This window comes from Plecotus auritus (assembly GCF_963455305.1).
Source record: "Plecotus auritus genome assembly, chromosome: 9".
NCBI classification, from domain to species: domain Eukaryota; kingdom Metazoa; phylum Chordata; class Mammalia; order Chiroptera; family Vespertilionidae; genus Plecotus; species Plecotus auritus.
Window position 1 is genome coordinate 126,973,352 of NC_137783.1, and position 23,052 is coordinate 126,996,403.

The following is a 23,052-nucleotide window of genomic DNA, read 5'->3' on the forward strand; positions in this document are numbered from 1 at the left end:
TCTGGATTGACCTCTGGGTCTATAGGTCTTCTCTAGCCTGTGCTTAGATCCTGCTTTCCCTGTGGCACCCAATACTGGTTTGTGTGAGTGGGCTGCCCCAGAGCTGGTTCTCCGATGGTCACTCCCCGCTCCGATCCCCAGGTTCCAGAAAAACAACTTTCCCCTGCAGTCTCCTAGGGTGTCCCCAACTGGGTGATCCCATGCACTGGGCTCAGAAATCAGAAGCAAGGATTTAAAGAGGAGAAAGCAAGTGTGCGAACTCCGGAGCTGCGCGCAAGTCTGCACAGTCCTTCCTTCCCCCAGTGTCCAACCAACCGGCACACTTTTAAAATTTTAGGCTGTCCTTCTGCGTAAGATCAAAATGGGTTGCTTTTTAGAGATCCCCTCTGTTAGCAGCTCTGAGGACCCCCTTCCACATTCACGGATCATGCCAGCCCCAACAGCCACGGATTTTTCTAGGCACAGACTTCCCCCGGTCCTCCAGCTCCCGCAGTGCGTGCGTTTCTCTGTCCTGCCGGGACCAGAGACCTCACCTTATCCCAGGTGAAATCTGATCTTTCCGTGGTGGAGTGTAGAGCTCCTCTGAATCCGCGTGTTTGCGCTGATTGGGGACTGGTGCTCTGGGATTTGCAGCTGTTCCGTGGGTGCCGCAGTTGTAGATTTTCAGGCTTCCGATAACATCCACTTTCCCCTTCAAGATGGCACAGTCTCCGCGTCTGAGCCAGTGGCTCTGGGAGGGAACCCAGCAGCAGTGGGGGCTGTCCCGTCCAGCAGTCCCACACCTTCTCCTGGAGTAGAGCTGTCCCTTAACTCACCAACAGACACCACCCATGGAACCCTTAGCTGTTCTTTCTATCTGCTCCGGGACAAGGCTCGGGAAATGTCTGTCTATTCCGCCGCCATTTTTCCCCACAGGGCTATTACTTTTTATTAGTATAAAACTATTCTTGTCCAATTGAGCACATGATGGGGGTACTGGGCATCCACATACTTGACATGTGCAAACCCACCTTCTCATTTTGTTTCCCTTAACCTCCAAGTGTCATGTCTCATGCTGAGAAAATCTGAATATAAAAAAGTAGTCTTTCTGTGAATTAACTCTCCCTTAATTTTGAGTTCTGTGATTTTATTTTCTTTTTTTTTTTTTTTAAATATATTTTATTGATTTTTTACAGAGAGGAAGGGAGAGGGATAGAGAGTTAGAAACATCGATGACAGAGAAACATCGATCAGCTGCCTCCTGCACACCCCCTACTGGGGACGTGCCCGCAACCAAGGTACATGCCCTTGACCGGAATCGAACCTGGGACCTTTCAGTCCGCAGGCCGACGCTCTACCCACTGAGCCAAACCGGTTTCGGCGTGATTTTATTTTCTTACACAATGCAAAGAGTCCTTTCAGAAATAGAAATCAAGCCATTTTAGAGTTGACCCCATCCATTATCTCCCTGGGGTGTAAGTTAATAACCAATGGCAGATTCAGGTTTATAATCTTATCGTGTATCTACAATCTGTTCAAGCCATACTTGGGCACCTAGAAACTGGTTGACAAAGGAGCAACATACCAGGATGCCTGAGTTTTTCTGAGTCTGCGGAGGGGCCAAGTTCCATTGCAAGCCCCATGACACTGCAAAGGCCATCAAGTTCAGGAAAGAGTGGTCATGTGCCCTCACTGTAGAATAAGCTCCATAGCACAGGGATCTTTGCTGTCTGACTCACCACTGCATCTGCAGAATCTAGAACAGAAACTAGTGCACAGTAATATTGTTTGGAAAAGCAGAGTCCTGTTGATAAATAACAACAATCGCATGTAGCTTTGGAGCACATTCCACTGGCAGTGCCTGTGCTGGGTCATTTCCATTGGTAATTTAATTTAACCTGCACAGCCTGGGTGTTATACTTATTATCACTGCTGTTTTGCTTTTGAGGAAACTTAGGTCCAGAGAGGTGAAATAATTTGCTGTAGGTCACAGAGTTCTTACATACAGAGCAAGGATTTGGACCTGCTAGTTTCTACCACCCCATTTCCTCATAAGCTAGAAAGAAATGCACTGGGGACTTGGCTTCTTGTTTGGGTCATGCCATCTGCCAAGTGATGCTGTGCAAATTATAGGTGTATCAGGATCTTTTTCTTTGAATTGCTAGGTTCCTAAATGATCAAGAATAACCTACCCAGGTTCACATGATTTTTCCACAATCTTTAGACTAGGATACAACAATATGCTTAGATGTTTTATGAGGTATCCAGAGGAAATGTGCATTGATCTTGATTTCCCCATAGTAGTTTAAGTTTGGAATGACATGCTTCTTTTTTTATTTGTATTTTTTTAAAATTACTCTGTTGTTTTATATAAGGTGCACGTAGGCAATGAATTTCTTCTTTACTTGAGATCCATCCCATTAAAAATAGTAAGTATATGCCTAGGTTAGATGAAACATGACTAGGCTCAGACCGTAGCAGAGGTAGATTACAAGTGCATGAACTTGAACAGCTCCCTGCCTGCCTTCTTTAATGCCACATGTGCAATTTGACACATTATATATATATATATATATATATATATATATATATATATATATATATATAAAATAATATATAAAATAATATATATATATAAAATAATATATATATATATATATATATATATATATATATATATACACACACACACATATATATTATTTCAGGGAAGAAGAGAGAGGGAGAGAGAGATAGAAACATCAATGGTGAGAGAGAATCATTGATCGGCTGCCTCCTGCACGTCCCACACTGGAGATCGAGCCTGCAACCCAGGCATGTGCCCTTGACCAGAATCAAACCTGGGACCCTTCAGACCACAGGCCGACGATCTATCCACTGAGCCAAACTGGCTAGGTTGGCATATTGTTTTTTTTAAAACTTGTATTCAGTTCCCTTAGCCCTTATGAAGCTATTCAAAAAAGGAAGAAGCCTGCCTATGTGAATATTAGATTACAGATAAACCTGTACTGTAATATATGAAGAGTAGGTAAGACTTTGAATCTTAGCTCTGCTGCTTACTACGTAGCCTTAGAGGCGACTTGATTTTTGAGCCCCTACTTCACCATGTTTACAGTGAAAACAGTAACAGCTCTCTGATAGTTCCATGATAAGGGCTACAACTACCATCATTAGAAACTAAAGCGAGCATCAATCACAAGGTCATAGCAACTCATCTCGGTGAAAATGGACACCTTCAGGCTGAGTTTAATTATCTGAGTATTAGATGTAAACTTTGTTCTGGGTGCATGATGCACAGTCATAATAGCATCACTATGATTATAATTAGTTTTATTTAAAAAAGCACTTTATAACGCTATCCACCAAACTCAATTTAAAGTCACTGACAAATGTTAACTCATTTCATCCTCATAGCACCCCATTTATTAGGTATGTTCTTTTAAATTTTATTTTATTGTTTAAAGTATTACAAATAGTAGTACATATGTCTCCTTATTTTCCCCCGGCCACCCCCTTTCTTCCCCCCCTACCACATGCCCTCACCTCCCCCCAGTGTCTTGCATCCATTGGTTATGTGTATATGCATGCATACAAGTCCTTCAGTTGATCTCTTACCTCACCCCCCCCAGCCTTCCTGCTGTAGTTTGACAGTCTGTTTGATGCTTCCTTGCCTCTGTATCTATTTTTGTCCATCAGTTTATAATGTTCTTTATTTCCACAAATAAGTGAGATCATGTGGTATTTTTCTTTCACTGACTGGCTTATTTCACTTAGTATAATGCTCTCCAGTTCCATCCATGCTGTTGCAAATGGTAAGAATTCCTTCTTTTTTATAACAGCGTAGTATTCCATTGTGTAGATGTACCACAGTTTTCTAATCCACTCATCTGCTGATGGGCATTTAGGCTGTTTCCAAATCTTAGCTATGGTGAATTGTGCTGCTATGAACATAGGGGTGTACATTGTGCACATCTTTACATTCATAGAACATCATAGCCATCTCATGCTTTCTTCAAAAATCTCCTATTATCGTTTCTGTTTAAGGGCTGCATAAATCAAGAGCACACATGTATCATGAAACAACACCGAGTCTCCTAACCAGTTCTATAATCTGTGTGTGTACACGCGGGTGAATGTATGCTCACACACAAAAAATTCCTGCTTTGAATACATTACTGAAGAAAAACCCATGCTGAACTTCCTGCTTCCTCTGTCTTCTTTTGGTGCCACTTGAAACCTTCCTTAACGGCTTCCTCCTGTCACTTTTAGCTTCAAAAACACTTTACTGTTTACTATTCTCTTATTAACTTTGATATGGAACTACACTTCTGAAATGTCCATCACCAGAGCCCACAAGATGCAAATTTTGGGACAAGACAGCATGTGCATGTGCGTGTGTGTGCGTGTGTGCGTGTGTGTGTGTGTGTGTGTGTGTGTGTGTTTGCGCACACATAGGTTCACAGTAGTTAAAGGCTGGAAAGAGGTACCCATTGTCTGTCCTTTGGCAGGAGCAAAGGAACTCACAATTAATTGCTAAGCTCCAACATGTTAAATCATATAGTAGATATTAAATGATGTGAAAAATGACAACATTATGAGAATTCCTGTGCATTTGAACTAGCGTTCAACTGCCTCAAGATGTTCTGTGGCTTTTTTGAAGTTAAACCCATCTTATTTATGTGATGATGGCAAAATATAACCATGACATTTTTCCAGGCTGACATTTTCGAACTGCAATTATAAATAAAATAATTTGCTCACCTAGCTCTTCTGTGGATAAAAGAACCCCCGGGTTAACAAGTTGCAGTCGTCTTCCTTAATGAGACATTTTGCAGCGGCAGAACACTGAATTATCGGTTATCCAGCAAGGTTGCATAGTAAGTTGGAGGAAGAGTTTTCCTGTCAGAACAACCTGCAGCATATAAATTAATCCATTAGGCAAATATGTTTTGAGCATCTACCATGCATTCAGCTACTAAGGCTTTGTATGTACAACAGGAAGCAAAAAGAAGCATGTGACTTGTCCTTATGGGCCGCACAATCCCAATGAGTTAAGACTGGAAATGATAAGCATTTATACATAAATAAACAATAATACTTAATACTACAAAGGAGAGGTGTATGGAGCTGTACATGCTACGCTATTCGGGTGTGTAATGAGGGGAACTTCCCACTGAAGGAAGGCTAGCAGGGTAGCACTAGGATGGAGTTGGATAACTTTGCAATGCTTGTCAAAAGGCTTAACAAACTCCACACTCTCTAAAACTGTACTTTCACATTGAGCCCTTTTCCCTAAAGGAATAATTTGGGGTGTGCTAAACATTCTAGCTATACTGGCAAGGCATCGGTTTTAGTACAGAAATATTGGAAACATCTTAAATATTCAAAAATAAGTGGTTAGTTGAATTTATTATGTTATCAAAATTATGTCTATCCAACTATTTTAAAGATGATGTAAAAATGTTCTTATTGTAATAAATATGTTTAGAGAAAAAAGTGGTTATAAAATTAGTATTTAAAATGCCTGCCTTTGCTTTTGTCCCAGTCCTATCCTTTCTAGTTACTTGGTCTATCCTATTTGATTTCAAATATGTCAATAATAAGTCACAATAGCAACCGTAATAGCTGCTCATACTAGTTACCATTTAGCACATTCCAGCCCAGTGCTAAACACTTTACCTCCATTATCACAATTGACCTTATGTAAATCACTGAAGTAAGTATTAATACATTTATTTCTTTTCACAGCCAAAATTTTTAAATATGTCAACACAGCTATGTATTCCCTATGCAACAAAGAATGAGTGATTTCAATGCTCATGCCATTTACCATGAGTTTTCTTATTCCCAATTTATCTAATAGAAATTCCCTCATTCCTTTGCAACAGCATTCTGCGAAGAGGGCTGCAGATATGGTGGAACATGTGTGGCGCCTAACAAATGTGTCTGTCCTTCCGGATTCACAGGAAGCCACTGCGAGAAAGGTAACCTTAGCCCTTTTTGGGGAGTGGGGTGGGGAGAAAGAGTTTCAGAGAGAAGGGAAACTCTTTCGCTAGGAGTATAATATTGAGGGTTGACTTGATACATTATGTCAAGCTGGGGGATGTAGCTCCCCAAAATGGATACATTTGATTACTGTATAATTGGCATCCTCCCTCTGAAAATAGAGCTTCATTTGTCCTCCCTTCAATGTTTCTAATAGAGCAAGATTGAGTCTTTCTCTGCTATGGTTTGGAGTGTGCCTTTTTAGTGCTAATGAGAGATAAAGCCTGAAGAACTGACCTGCCCCAATTACCAGCTATTGGGGGTATTGGAGTTACAACAGTTTGCCGTGCCCACAGAATCTAGATTAGAACCACATGCTCCTTGCATTAAAGCACATTAAATAACTCTGGCAGCAGGTTTATTGGTGTGCTTGGGATTTGGTTCTAATATTGGTTTATTAGGAACATTATTATTCCCAGTCCTGATAATAGAAGCCAGTTTAGTATTTGTAAGATTTCATCATGTGCATCATTCTACTTGCAATAAATGTAGTGTTTACACTTGATGCTATTTGGTGAAATCAGCTGTCTTATTAATTGGAGACCTCCTTCCACCTGCGTACAAATTAAATTGACCGTCAATGCCAGTGTGCCCCTGTATACATATATATCAGTGCAAGCGAGAGTGCTTGTCATGCAAAATTGAATATTTCTGTGTATTTGCCCATACGTTTTACTGGCCTAAAATTACTGTATTGTGTTTTTCCTGAGTCTGGAATATCACACTTGACATTTCTTATAGTACAGCATAAAAATATGGAAATGTGATGATGTAGTCATTATGTCTGTTAGTTGATGAGAGAGAGGATGGCTTTAATGCCAACTATTGAAGCAAAGCTCTGGTTTCCTTTCCTTCATGTAAAAAGGTTTCTGAAATTAGATAATACATTTTTAAATGATCCTAGTTATTATAACCCCCCAACTTGTTCTACGTATTGCTTTGCACTGCCTGTATAAGGCAGCCAATCCTTTCAAAAACAGGCCAACCTGTAACATGTAAATTATTCAACAAGGAAGGCAACAAACGATACGTTGTTTCCATATTTTATTATATTATCAATGAAGCAAATTTCATTTATGAAATAAAAATTAATTGGTTTGTTCTGTAAAAAGACACATAAAAGAGCCAAGTACTGCCTCTGAGCAGCATGAGAATTACCATATGGAGCTGGAGACCTCTTGCAAAAAGCAAAGAAACTTAATGGTAACTTAGAACACATGCCCTCATTGCAGTGCATTAGATTTTAATTAGGTTTTCTAAAGTTAAAAAGCAAATACATGTAAAGGTTTCTCATTATGTCCTCTAGCACTGCTGTGTTTCCCTAAAATGAGTGTACAGGAACGAATGGGGACAAAATGGTGACAGTGAGAGTGTTGATCATAATGGATACTACCAGTAGCGATACACCATTTATTATGTATTAATTATGTGTCAGGTCTTTTAAATGAGTATTTTAATAGATTAAGAAGAAACAACAAAGATAAATACTATTACTCCTATTTTATAAATAGCAAAATAAAGCTTAGCCAAGCGTAGTAACTTTTGCAATACTGCAAACAGTATTAGAACTGAGAATAAAATTCCACAAAGCCTGCTTTGTAAACCATTGCCTGTGTTTCTCAAAGTAATACATGGATTTCCTGTTAGAACCCATATTCCTGGGCCACCAACCTAGACCTGGTCAATCAAGATATCTCAGGGAGGGTCCAGGAAGCTACACTTTCACCAAGCACCTCTGGTAGCTTGTTATAAATCGGTTATTGTTATATTAGTGTGATATTTAACTGGAGAATCTACTCTAACGTTCTTATTCTTTTTACATTATAAAGAATTGGGATAGAACATTGACTTTAGACGTGGGGGTGAATTGGTGGCAGCCTAGAAAAATTAATTATTACTTCTTATGGCTTGTTGATTTGACTATATCTTCTTCTCTGCTCAGTAAGAGGTTGGTTAAATGATGCTTACATTCTGTTTTATTACCTGAAACAAGAAAAGTTAGAATTAAAGGAGAAAGTCAAGGTCAGAGGAAAAGGAAAACAGAGATAGGCAGGACATGAGTTCCTATGTAAAAGTTAAAATTGAGATTGCATATTCTTGAATTCTTGCACAGTTGTTTTAAGGTAAAATTAGAATAACAAGGTGTCTTTGCATGTAATACTATCTCCCATCAGTAGCAAAACCATTTTATTTAATATCGGCCAATATTATTTTTAATTAAATTTATTGTGGTGACATTGATTAATAAGATCGTGTAGGTTTCAAATGAACATTTCTGTGATACATGATCCGTATATTGCATTGTGTTCCCACCACCCGAAGTCTCATCGTCTTCCATCCCCATATATTTGGCCCCCTTTACCCTGTACTACCCCCTCCTCCTTCTTGTTGGTAACTACCATACTGTTGTCTGTATCTATGAGTTTCAGTTTTATATCTCACATATGAGTGAAATCATATGGTTCTTGGCTTTTTCTGACCAACTTGTTTCACTTAGCATAATATTCTTAAGGTCCATCTATATTGTTGTCGCAAATGGCAGTATTTCATCTTCACCAATATTCTAATTGTATGATTTTTTTTTGTGTGTGGAGAGGATAAAGTACATATATTTCAGTTCATTGTGTGCAAGGGATCTAGAAAAATTATAAGACAAATACTGAAAATGTATTCCATATCTTGTTGGAATTATTTTATCATGTAGATCATTAGCAATGAGCATTAAGTAATGCTATTTTCCATAGACTAGTGATGCTAGATGCTTTGAGACTTAGGGTACCAAGGAAAAATGCAAGTGCATTGTAACTGTCTATGACAGGATCACACTAAATCTCTGATTTGCTTTGTTTTAATTTCAAGACTAAGGGTCCCTTTTGAGCCATACAAAATCTGCTTATATTTAGTCTTAAAAATATTTCCCTTGGTTCCCTTAGTTACTGGTTTTATTTATTGTTTGTGATATTTAGCCTTTCAGAATACAAGTACCATTAAATTATTGAAATTATTTGTTAAAGAAAATGCCTATCTGGAGTTAAAAGTCCCACTTTTGTTTGCTATATAACTCAAAGATGAACAAAACCATTTATTTTATGGTGATGAGATTTTAGTAAACTTAAACTTTTCATAACCCCATTCAATATAAGCAAACATATGTTTCTGAATAACATATTATGTTGGGTCTTCTTAACCTTTGTTCTGTCTCTGTTCCCTTAGCTTTGACTTTGTTTCACATTTATTATCTAGATGTATAAAGAGAGAGATGAATCAGATATCAGTAAGAAAAATAGTTTTGCTACTCTTTAGAAAAGGGCTGCTGGCAAAAGCTCTCTTCTTAGCCTAAGAGAACTGAAGGATATCATGTCACACTGACATACATAGACAACCATCACACAAAATGAAACAATGCAAAGTCTTCCTAGAGACTTTCCAAATGTAAAATCAAGTAGCTACACTAAATCCATAAGTATGTTACCTGCCATAAAACAGCGGAACATCATTCTCTGAAATGTGAATCACACTGTTTTCTACTTGGCATTAAGCAAATTTGCATGCAACAATAAGTAGAAATTAAATGTAAGGTATTAAACTATGTCTAGTTAGGGGTTTCTTAATGCTTAGCAGCATCAATAGACTCTACCCTCTAGATAGCATTAGTACTCCAACCCCCAGCCATGATGATCAAAAATGTCTCCTATCATTGCAATGTCTCCTGGGAGGCAGAATCTACCTTTTGGCAATGCCAGGACTAGATGTAGCATTTTAAACATTTTAAAAAAGTGTGTGTGTGTGCGTGTGTATACAGACATATATTAGGTAAATATATCTCAGTGTATTTGATAACATACACATTATAAGCACTTTTGGTAGACAAGTATTTTTAAAGCATCTCTTGAACATTCTTAGAAGTGCTTATTACTATATTTAGAGAATTCTTAACCATTCAAGAGCCAGGGACTAGCTGATATCCATATATGCTGTATGGGGGACATTTTCTTATGGGACAAGATTGATATAGAAGCTGGGCCTGTTCTATGTCCTCACCCTCTTGTTGTTGGAGTAAACATGGATGTTTCAACCCCACCAAGGACCATGTGACTTTCACCCTTGTGTTCTCCTGAAAGAAGAAAAAAAAACACTTTATTATTTCTTTGTTAGAAGAATTTTTCAATGTATGTAGTAAGATGGTAATTTTATTTGCTATAAAGTGCTTTCTTTAATATAAGACTTCTCAATTAGTCACTTTTAGTAGGAGTTTCAACTGCTATAAATCAAGATAGTTATTTGTGGTGGTATAGATCAGACAAATAATTTTACTGCATTTTCCTATTTGTATATTACATGAGTTATAAATTGTGTAAATACAATTGTACAGACATCAGGTACTTATAACCAATGCCTTGTGAATCAGACAGTGAGAGTTGGACAAAATTAGTCAAGTTATAAGCTAGACCATAGTGTAGTATTAAAAATAGTTGAAAAACATGCTGATATTATAAAAATAACAGACCTTGACTTTTCCCCTCATTGGTTTCCAAAATGGGTTCATTTATTGTAAATATCATTCAATAAATGCACATAACCATTGAACTTCTAACAGTCCCCAAGCCTTTGTAAAGTGTATTAAATATCTGATCAAGAATATTCTGGGAAATTAATAGCAACAAGTTTAACAGCATTATTCACTCTCAATATGGCTTCCAGTAGTTATTTTTTCTATTTTGATTACCTAAATTTTCTATTTTTTCTACACTAAATATAAATTGTTTGTAATAAGAAGTGATACCTTTTAAAGCTTAAAATTATGAGGACATAAAAACCATGTAAAGGACTTTCTTTTTAAAAGTTCTTGAGTATCTATTAACTTTTCTTAAAGAGAAATGACTTTTTACAAGTTAATTTATTCTATTCTTTCTTCTGTGCCACAGGGACTTGCAGATATGTAGACAGGGGGTAATCATTTGCCCTATGCATATTATTCACCCATCAGGTGCAAAGAATGGTCAGAAACAAAGACATATATTCTTCCAAATTTTAAATATTGCCTGATTTTCAGATAACTCTACTGGCATGCATCTATTTGCAGTTTATCTGCCCATCCTTGTGTCAGGGGAAAAATTAAGAGCCTTTAAGAGGGTAGATAATAGCTCCATTCTGTTAATGGAAAATATTCTTCTGCTTTCTCCCCACCCTTCACAGCACTGTGGAGAAAGCATCTGGGATGAGTGCACATGTGCCTTTTCAACATCTTGGCAGTCTGCAGATTTATTTAACTTTTCTCAACAGGATCTTTCTGGTTGTCTGGCACATGTAAATGGCAGATTTTATTATTAACATTGCTGTTGTGCAACTGATAGATGCCCAGAAAAGAGTAAGCAGTGCTTTTGTGGCATCATTTAAAAAGGGAAATATGAGAATTTGAGGTCTCTCTGAGTTGCTCATCCAGTTGAAGCCACCGAAAAGGAATAGACACAGATGCTCTTTTAAAATTTTATCCAAGTTATATGGATGTGAATTTGTGTGAGGAGCTATGCCCTGCACGGGACATTTGCAGGGATATAGAATGGCAGAGGAGAGGCATTGGGCTGGAGCATGAGAGGAGCTCACACTCACGGACACTAAGAACATCTCATCTTTAGAGCAGCTCAGCATTGAGTTCAGCTGTGGAACTTAGAGGACCTTGTTGAGGACCCCCTTCCTCTCCTCAGTTCTACCCACTCAACTTTCTTCTTTAAGCTGTCATGGAGAAACTGAGCTAAAGACCTAATACACTTACCCATGCCTCCAAAATGGAGTTGCCACTTAACTCTCAGAGCTACTTGGAACTATTAAAAAGCCCTGTTCTTTTTTTTTCTAATTAATTTTTAAATGTTCCAATTACAGTTGACATACAATATATTAGTTTCAGATGCACAGTGTAGTAATTATATTTTTATGTAATGTACAAAGTGATCACCTTAATGGTCTAGTACCCATCTGACACCATACAATCTTATTAACTAAACTCCCTATGTTGTACGTTATATCCCTGTGGCTATTTTTGTAAGTGGCAATTTGTACTTTCTAATCCCTTCACCATTTTTAACTACCCCACCCAACCTCATTTAATCTGGCAACCATCAAATGAGGACTTGTATAAGTGTTTAGTCAGCCGATCACTAGTGGAAATGGGATTCCAACCCATGTATGACTGAATCCAAATTTATACACCTTCCAATATCAGTTGCCTCTTGATCACATTACCTGTGTATATGGCAAATTAAACCTAACAGATTATGGAGGAGGCCAAATAAATGATGTTCTCCTGTGAGTAATGAGCCATACTTTTCTACTTGATTATGTACTTTATTTTTATCTTCCTTTCAATATCTTTATTGTGCCTAAGGCAGGAAGAGAGTGAAAAAACATAGGGTTTAAGAGCACAATCTTTGAAGCTGTGCTAGTTTAGTTTGAGTTGGGGTTCCACTATTTATTGGAATCTGTGATATGGAATGAGATATATGCAATGTTTCTAAGCTTGTTTGCCACTAAAAATGGATATCAGTATTACCTATATCATAATATTATTGTGAAATTGAATGAGATAGTCTAATTAGATCACTTGGCAGAGTGTGTAGCACACAGTAGGTATCTAGAGATGATATCTATTGTGGAATCTACCCTCAATTTACTGGCTGGTAAAATTGAGACTCAAATAATATGCTGCTTTAATAAGAATATCATATTGAGGATGGAGGAGAAAAATTCCATTCAGAAGAATGCCAATAACAAGAATAGTATAGAAATGTTGTGTATTTCCAGTAGCTTTGTCAGCATGACTTTCCAGAAAGCAAGGTGAGGAAAGCCAATTTTTTAATAGATTGGCTTTCCCTGCCAAACACATGATATCTATTAGGGTTTAACTTGTCTATTTAGTAATGCAGAAAATAATTCCTGAATATTTAGATGACGAGAAGTTCTTTCTTCCCATCAGGCAAGCTCCTACTGTTGAACTGTGAAAGTCAGGAGTTTGGTTCATACCCTCATTTTTAATTTTATACCCTGGGGAATGCAGACATCACTGTAACTTGCAGCACAGTGGCTAAACAGAAAGGAAACCCATGTTTCTGTGAAAATATGAATTAGAGCCTGGAAATTACAAACTTCCCTAGTAACTGCTATCCAAGAAATCTTTGTATCCAAGAATATGTACTGCACTGTTAATCATGTGGAAAAAGACTAATTGAAGCCAGTAGACTGAAGGAGAAGGAATATAACTCTTCCGATTTGCATCATTCTCTCCTAATAGGATCCACTGATTAGAAAAGGTAGTTGCCTGAAAATGTTCATTTGGGTCTAAAATATGATAAATCAAACATCAAAATATATGCATTCACATATAAGAGTTACCAATGGATGCAAAACATTGGGGGATAGGACATGTATGGGAGTGGGGTGGGGGGGCAATGGTAAGATATGTACACATATAATACCTTAATAAAAATATATATAAAAGAAAAAAAAAGATATATGCATTCATTTTGCAGTGGTTGATAACATAAGCATCTTCTAGCTTGGTGGGCTAATGTGGTTTTAAAGCATTCTTTAATTTAAAGAGAACTTGAAGTTACCTATGGATGACAGCAATTTTACTAGTAGCTTAGTAGATTGAGTCCTGAGGGGAAATTCTGGGAGATGATTTCAGTAAAGAATATTTTGCTAAGAAAAACCTTTCTGCACTTCCTTGGTGCTTACAAGGTAAAGTCCAAATCTCAAGGTATAATACTAAAGACCTTTGTGATGGGTTTCTGCCTACCTCTCCAGCTTTATCTCTTCCTTTTCCTACACATATATTTCAAATTCCAGCCCATTCTAAAGTACTTCTGTTCACTGAAATCCACCTTCATTTTTCATATCTCTCAGCTTTTGTTTGTAATGTTCATAAAAGACTTACGTTGATTACAAATATGTGATATTCAAAATAATCCTATCTAATAAAGAGGGAATATGCTAATTGACCCTCATGCCATCTCAAAGATGGCAGCACCCATAGCCAATAAGGAGGGAATATGCTAATTGACTGCCCCGCCCTCAAAGATGGCGGTGCCCACAGCCACAAGATGGTGGCGCCTAGTCCCCTCATCCCTGCTGGGGCGGCAGGCACACAGCAAGGCTGGGCCTGTTCCCAGGTGGGCCTGGCCACTCCACGCACTTGCCTCCAGAGTCCCCCAGTCCCTTCAGTCCCCCAGCCGCCCAGGGCTGGCTTGAGGCACAGGCAAGCCTTGAATGGCAGCTGCCCAGCTGATGCCCGAGGAGCAGGCAAGCCTCAGATGGCAGCTGCCCAGCTGCCCAGGGCCGCCCGAGTCTCAGGTAACCAGGGCCGGCCGAGGCTTGCACTGCCAATAGTGGCAGCAGCAGAGGTGTGATGGGGCATTGCCTTCCCCTGATCACTGGGTCGCCTCCTGCCCCTGAGGGCTCCTGGACTGTGAGATGGGGAAGGCTGGGCTGAGGGACCCCCCTTCCAGAGTCCCCCAGTCCCCTCATGCACCAGGCCTCTAGTAGAAAATATTGGTCATTAAGTGTCTCTGTTAATCTAGAATGCTCCTGATCTTCCCCCTCTCAAATCACTTCTGTAGTCCCCCTCATTCCAGTTGATGGCAAAATCTGTCCTTTCACATTTTCTGGATAGAGATCTTGATATCTTTGACTTCTCCTTTCTTTTACATCTCACACCCAAAACCTTGCTCTACCTTCTAAATACTGTATATCTAGAATTCATATATCTTCATCTGATTTCCACCACTACTCCTCTTGCTCGTGACATCCTCATCTGTAATCCAGATTCATGTAAAAACCTCCTAACTCATCTCCCTTTCACTGTTGTGCAACTATAGTCTCTTTACAACATAACAGTCAAAGGGACATTGTTTAAAAATAAGTTAGACACAGTTGCTTCTCTGCTTCAAATTCTCTGTGCTCCCTATTGTCACTCAGTAAAAGTTAGTCATTGCAATGGTCTGTAAGTCTCTCCATGCTCTGGCCCCCCTTTCCTATTACTTCTCTGCCCTCAACATTCCTTGTGTACCTACCCCCTCACCTGTATGATGCCCCGGCCCACAGGGCAGCAACGAGGGCACGCAGGAACCACCTAAGAGAATGAAACAAACAAGGAACGCGAAGAACGGAGGCAAGACAAGGTTCTGATCAAGCCTCGTTTTTTTATTCGAGTGTTGCGGTATATAAGCACTCAAGAGGGGAGGGGTAGGATAAGGAGTTGCCATGGGATGATTGGTTGGGGACTGGGTATCTGTCCTAGCTGATCGGTTATTCTGATGTGGGGGGTTCTTCTGGCCCTTGGGTGCGCGGGCTTTCTTTGTCCTTGCTCTTTGTCCTTGCTCAATCAGGAAGTAGGACTGACCAGGAAGTAAGACCAAATTCTTCTTTTATGGCTCCCGGCAGTATACCTTCCCTCCGAGGAAGGTATGCAATGGTCTTTGTGATTGTCCTATGACATGCTAGTCATGTTTCCTTTACAGTTGGGTTTGCTTGGAATTTTCATGGTCAGTTCCCTTATGTCATGTAGGTTTTTGCTCAGATGTTATCTCCTCCGAGAGATCTTCACCCTTAACTAAATACATCTTCCCATCCTTGGCACTGTCTCATTGTCTTCAGAGCAATTATTCTCCAACACAATAATGTTTTTTATATGTGGTCTGACTGCCTTGCCAGAATATAAGCTCCATGAGGGCAAGGTGTTTTTGTGATATTGCCACTCTATCTCCAGGGCCCAGAGAAGTGGCCCAAAAGTTGAATAAATAAATAATTAAATAACAGTTTCTTTTAGTTTTTGTTTTAGTTTCCAAAGCCATACTACTGTCATCATGATATGTCTTGGGAAGAATGAGCAAATTATTGCTGTCAATCACACACCTTCATCCCTGATATTTTTAGATCCTATGTAGTCAGAGTTATCCTTGACTTTTCATTCTCCCTCACTTTCCCATTTAATCAATCACCACAGTCTATTTTCTGCCTAATCTAAACCACTGGCAAATGTGTTTTGTTTCATTTATTTATTATTTTGCCTGGAATGATGACAGAAGGCAAGTCTCTAGACCCCAAGTCCTGTTTCTCCCTTACAAAAAAATGTTCTTCCTGCATTGTAGCCAATATAATACCTAAAAAGACAAATGCAATCAAATCATTTTCCCTTACAAACGTTAAATGGTTTCCAGTGCCCTTGGAATAAACTCCACCCTCATTTCAGTAGTTATTGATGACTGAGCCTCTTCCTCATTCACTTATAATCAATGGTCCTCACACACTGAACTTTGTCAGATTTTCTCAAAGCAACAATCTCCATACTACAGGCATCTTCCCGGGATATTTGCTCCCCCTGGAAGTCTTTGATTTTTCTTCTTCTACTTTCCTTATTCCATCTCCACCCCCATCCCCCCCATCATATCCAGTCCGCATCTCCCTTTTTCTCTCTCACATAGATCTTAAGCTTCAGAAATATTTTTCATGCTCCTTAACAAGGTTAAGTCCCCTTCCCTGTGTTCCATCATAGCAACCTGGTATTCCCTTTCATAAAATGTATCACATTTAATTGTTGTGTACCTGTTTTTTTATCCCTCATCCTTGTAGCATAGCCAACATATATGTTTAATTTCTATTCCCCCCAAAATACAAAATATTAACTTACATAACAGTTATTAACACACAGTATCTCCAAACCAAAACGGTATATGCCCTAACCTTCTTGCTGGTCCTATTGATCCCCATCCAAGTGTTAATGGTAATTTATATAAATGACATTTTTATGAGATTTGCATAACATGTTTCTGAATGACAGACGCTTTAGCATCTATGAAGAAACTTTGATATACATGCATTAACTAGATGGGTCATTTCAGGAGGATAAGCAACTCTTCTCTTCCTCTCATAGACAAGCCCTGGCCTGTCATAGGCCATCCCTGACACTGAGAAGCCTGCCCAAAAATGGCTCTTCCCTGGTTCTGAAATTGCCAAGCAGTCCCTTTTTGACTGGATCATTTGTTAGGAAATGTTGAACTGTGAACTGCCATTGTAAGCACTTTTGATTTACTGTCAGCAAATTATTATGGCACTGTCTCTTACTAAAATGAGGGCAAGCTTTAATTTTTCCAGGTGCTTGGTCTCCAGAGATGTGGAAATACCATAGTCACTGTGCATTGCCCATTAACTCCATGTATTAGCATTTTGGAGATGTTTATATTTTTTCCTACATATTTTCACTAGTGTCTCTTACAGAATCAATACTTTCCCAGTCTCTGAAAATTTTAGTAGGAATAATGAAGGAACTGTTTAAATTACTAGCAATTCTAATGCTTAGGCTAGACCTTATTTTGGGCTGGACCTTATTATTTAAACCTCACAACTCAGAAGTCTGGGATCAGTCAGCATCCTCCAACCCCATATTATTGTCTCATTTCATCATAAAATTTTATACCACTCCATTTGGACATTTTTTTCATATATATAAGTATACCTGAAGGTGTCTGTAGCTGGTGTTCTCTTTCTAGAATTTTCTTCCTCCATATCTTCATGACTCAGTTCTTTATTTCCTTTAGGGCTCCACTCAAATGTCACTTTGAAGTGAGATGTTTCCTACCACTCCATTAAAATCACAACCTCAAATCTTGCTCCAAATGATAGTACCTCAATTCTCTGCCTTTTTTCTTTCATTGCACTTATTGCCTTTTAAGACACTGAATATATTACTCATCTATCTTGTTTATCGTCCCCCTTCACTGAAGTTTGAGATTTTTGTCCATGTTTGCTGTTATAGCTCCAGCCCTCAGCATAGTGCCTAGAATTAGTATGCACTCAAGAAATATTTATTGAGTGGATGAATGATTGTCCTCATTTATTGAATAAGTCGAGAATAAGAACTGCACAGTAATATGCCCAAGGTTACAGGCCTAAGAAGTGCCAAAGTTGTGATTTGAACAGTTCTTTGTACCTCAAAGCTCAGGCTTAAAACACGGTCCTTTGCTGCCTTTCTCAAAAAGGCGAAGACGATTAAAAGGGCTTTGACAACTGTCAGAGCTGATCTCTTGCATATTATTTTCTCAGTTGACCTCTGAATTCTGGGTGTGCCACGATTATTCCTCTATATTTCATTTATACCACACTGGTGTTCTGAGAAACTAACTTTCCTTACTATACTTTAGTTAATATGCCCTTTCTTAGAAGGGGACTTCTAACAGTAATACTTCATATAGTACAAATTTTGAACACTTGTTTCCAGGCACTATGTCATCACTCTTTGAATCTCTTAACAACTCCACGGGGGATATATTATCATCATCATCTTAGTTTTATAGATGAGGAAACTGAGGCTAAGAGATTAAAGAACGTGTTCATATTTATAACACTAATAAGAGGGACAGCTGGGAACTGAATTATTCTCTGGTGGTTTAAAATTTTATGCTTTAATTTTTTTCTTCATTATTATGTGATGCCACCCCCAACCTCCCTCCTACAGGAGTATTAATTTCTCTTGGCCCCAAGTCATTAATATAGAGGTTTAATTTTGAAAGTGCCAGAAGGATGCCATTGTAATACCCTTTTATCCATTGGGCATTCTCACAGGACAGTGGGGAACAATATAACTTCACAAGCTGGGTCAGCCACTCACTATGTGGCACTGTCCAAGTTATATAACTTTTCAATCTGCAGTTACTTTTCAACATTGTTGTAAGAACTAGAGAAAGTCCAATTAGTACATAGCAGGTGATAATAAATTAGTAGATTGTAAAGAGACACCGTATGACTGTCATCTACAGCTTTTGTATTTGAGGACAATGTTATTACTTGTAGCTGATATTTACATTATAATCACAGACTCTTTGAAAGACATTTTCTTTTTAAAGCATCTCAAGAAAGCATTGTGAAGTTAAATTAATTTTCATCTTACAGACAAAGAAACATATTCATGTAGGTTAAAGTGACTTGCCCACGTTTATAGAATCTATAAGCAATGAGCTGATATTCAAATATCTGAGTCTTTCAGTTCCACCTTTCCAATTTTTGAACTCAAAATGGAATAAAGGCAACATGAGCCTCTCAGTGGTGATACCACCCCAATAGGAACTAATCTATACATATAAAAGCCTAAGCGACCTTTACGACCGGTCAACTGAACAACCGGTCGACCAGTCACTATGACACACACTGACCCCCAGAGGGTAGACGCTCAATGCAGGAGCTGCCCCCTGGTGGTCAGTGCGCTCCAACAACCAACCTCCTGTGGTCCCTTCCCCCAGCCTGCCAGCCCTGATCAGCCCAATCGCTGGCCAGGCCAAGGGACCCCACCTGTGCATGAATTCTTGCACCAGGCCTCTAGTAATTACATATTATCTCAAAATACACACCCTACAAGTTAGTACATGACAGACCACATCCTCATAAAAGTGAAATTTTAGAAATTAGAGAGAAACCAGATCTCTGAACAGATGTTTGCAAGTAAGTATTGTACAAACAATTCGGACATTTCTGGAAAGATTTGAAGTCTGTTTTATATATACCTGAAGATATTTCCCTGATTTAATGCTCATTCCCCCTCAAAGAAAATCTATTTTAGTGGCAAGTAAATACATTTTCATGAAGTGAACGATCTTGCTTACCTGTTAGTAGTTAGTAGCTCCCAAATACTGGGCATTTGAGAGGAACCTTAATTCTGTTCTCCTGTCTACTAACATATCTATCACTAGTATTTTTGAGATGGCTATTTGCCAGCCACTATTGTAAGTACTTAAATGAATTATAGGTACAATGCTGTTATTATCCTTATTTTATAGGTGAGGAAACTGAGGCTTGAACAGCTGTTAAGTTTGAGACTGGAATTTGCTTCCACAGCACCATTGGCAGTTTCTGCTGTTTCAATAAGTTCTTAGCTATCTGCCCTGTTGAAGGTATTCCCGAAAAATTATTTCTTGAATTATGTATTTAAATCACCCTCTCTTTCTATCTTCAGTTGTGAAATATTTAGCAGAGTTATTATCGAGTCAGATCTTTGATTTGTAAATATCATATTTTGTCTCCTTTTATCTAAGGGGGTATCTAGGGCCTTGAAATAATACTAAGAGTGAATGAAAAGGGGAAAGCAGGAGCTCTGGAAAACAAACAAAAAAAAGTAAAGGAGCTTTTATTGAAAGGTTGCAAGTAGATAGAGAAGCACGCAAGACATGGTTCTACCATGCAATGAATTTTTATAAACTAAAAGCATGTTTGAATAATAGAACATTATCTGTATCCCAGACTCCCCGTCTCCTGTCCTCTTCTAAGACCCCACCAAGACGAACCACTGTCCTGACTTCTAATACTGTGGCTTGGTTTTGCCTGTTTGAGCATCATGCAAATGGAATCAAACCATAAGACCTCCTTCATGTCTGTCTTCTTTTGTTCAACATTAGATTTGTGAGCTTTATCCACATTGTTGCTTGTATTTGTCTTTTTTTAAATTCTCCATGTGGAATAGTATTTCATTTTTTGAATATGACAAAATGTGTTGTTGGACATTTGAGGTTTTTCCAATTTTGGTTATTTTGCTACAATAAATATTCTTGTACACATCTTTGGGTGACCATATATAAGCATTTCTATTTGTATATGAAAGAATAAATTTGCTGGGTCTGTGTTGGTTCAGTTTTCATAGATACTGTCAAACAGTTTCCCAAAGTCATTGTACCTATTTACATTCCCAGAAGTAATAAGAATTACAGTTGCATCATAATTTTATCAGTACTTATTTACTGTCTGTCTTTTTTATTTTAACCATACTGCTGTTGTGATATTCTGTCGTGGTTTTATTTGTACTTTTCTGATGACTAATATAGTTGATCTTATACTATATGCGTATAGTCCATTTGATTTTAGTGCTTTGTGAAGTGCCTAGTCATCTTCTGCCCTTTTAAGTATTGAGCCTGTTTGTTCTTTCTAATGCATATAGTTTTAAAAGTCAAGTAGTTCTACATGACTAGTTATGAAAAAAACCAGCACTTCCCTGCTCCTATAGTACTCCATTCCTACTCTCCAGAGTCAGTCATTTACTTCCCCACATCAATAATAATAATAATAATAATAATAATAATAATAATATTGTTATTATTATTTCTTGATTTCTCCATTTTAGGTATTATCTATTAATCTCCAGGGAAGATAAATATTGAGTTGTTTTTTTACCTCTCACCCACAGCTCATGAGCACAGGCATAAGCACACATTTACACACATGGACACTTCCCATTTATTTCTTCTATTTTTCCTTAGATCAATATTTTCTGTTTACCTTATTATGTCTATGTAAGTGATATTTATAAGTGAGCTACAGAGTTAGCTATCATTACTTCTTCGCTATTACACAAAAGTGTGATTTCCCTGGATTTAACAATTTTCTCATTTTGTTATTGTTGATCCATTTTTTATTTCAACCCCAAATGTTCCTCAGATAATATCCCCCCAATATTTTGAAGTGCTTTTTATGTTTTATAACTTTAACTTCATAAGGAAAGTTTTTCAAGACCTTTCTGACCTCCTCCATTTTATGCTGGAAGGTCTTTAGATCTACAACACAGCTGTTTTCTTTGGATCTTCTTTCAAATATAATATATTTTTATTCAGTTGCCCATTTCCTGAATACTGCCTATTTCTCCTTTTTTTAAAAAAATTTATTATACCCTACTTTTTATGGAGCAGATACTCCATTAGCTTCTTGAGAAAATGTGTGTAAAAGAAACATTGTTCAAATGTTGCATGTCTGAAGATGTTTTTACACTCCCTTTATATTTATTTGATAGTTTGGATGGGTATAGCATCATAGGCTAACTAGGATTATTCTTCAGAATGTCGTAGGAATAACACAACTGTGTAAATTTTGAGAAATGCAGTGCCATTTTCTTCTTGATCATTTGCATGACACCTACTTTACTTTTTCTGGAGCATTAAACATCCTTTTTAAACTGTAGTATTACAATATTTGATGATGTAGTACCTTTGTGAGGGACTGTTATTAAACCACTGTTCTGGGCACATTGAAGAACCTTTCAATTTGGAATTTCCTGCTTTCATTTCTGGAATTAGAAAAAATCCTTGGATGATCTACTACCCTGCATGTTTTTATATATTTTTTATTTTTATTCTTATTATTTGGGTGTCAGATCTTTAGACCGGTCTTTTAGTTGTTTGATTACTTCTCCCTCATTTTTCATCTTTCCTTTTGTTGTTGTTGTTGTTTTCTTTTTCAGGATATTTTATCAATGTTTTCATCCTAAGTTTTGTTATTCATTTCTGATATCCCATTTTAATATTGTTTTCTGAATATTCTGTTTTTACTAGTGGCCGGTGCTCGAAATTCATGCACGGGGCAGGGGTGTCCCTCAGCCCAGCCTGCACCCTCTCCAATTGGACATCCCTCTCACAATTTGGGTCTGCCGGCTCCTAACCACTCACCTGCCTCCCTGCCTGATTGCCCCTAACTGCCTCTGCCTGCCTGCCTGATTGTCCCTAACCCCTCTGCCTGCCTGCCTGATCACCCCTAAACTCTCTGCCTTCCTGCCTGATTGCCCCTAACTGCCCTCCCCTGCTGTCCTGATCTCACCCAGTCTCTGTCTCTCTTTGTTTTTCTCAGCAGTCCTCCAGGCCTCCTTGTGTCCCTCTTCCTCTTTCCCAGCTGGGAGGGGGCAGGGCCAGTGGGGGCTGCTCTACCCTCTGCCAGCCCTCCCTCCCATCCAGGCCTCTTCAGGCCCAATCTATTTTGTTTCCTTATTCTGAGAGAGGCTCCAAGAGCAAGCTGGGAGAGAGAGAAAGAAAGGGAGAAAAGGTTGTGAGCTGGTGGGCTCTGTGTGTGTCTGTGTGTGTGTGCAGTTGTGAGTGAGTGTGAGTGCTGGCCCCGCCTCCCCCATCCCTGTCTCTGCTGCCACAAGTCCCCACCCCCCAGAGCCTGCTGCGTGCACAGCCTGGGCAAACGGTCCAGTCTCTAGTCATTGCAGATGTGGCGGACCAGGGTTTT

At 38.6% G+C, this 23,052-nt stretch overlaps 1 protein-coding gene across 2 annotated transcripts in view; it reads left to right on the forward strand.

Moving 5' to 3' along the window:
• NELL1 (neural EGFL like 1) overlaps positions 1-23,052 on the forward strand; it is a 721,145-nt gene that overhangs the window by 530,844 nt on the left and 167,249 nt on the right. For both annotated transcript variants that reach the window (XM_080687783.1, XM_080687782.1), the window contains exon 15: positions 5,868-5,963. In XM_080687783.1, the coding sequence (XP_080543909.1) occupies positions 5,868-5,963 (96 nt within the window). The remainder of the gene's footprint in view (positions 1-5,867; positions 5,964-23,052) is intronic.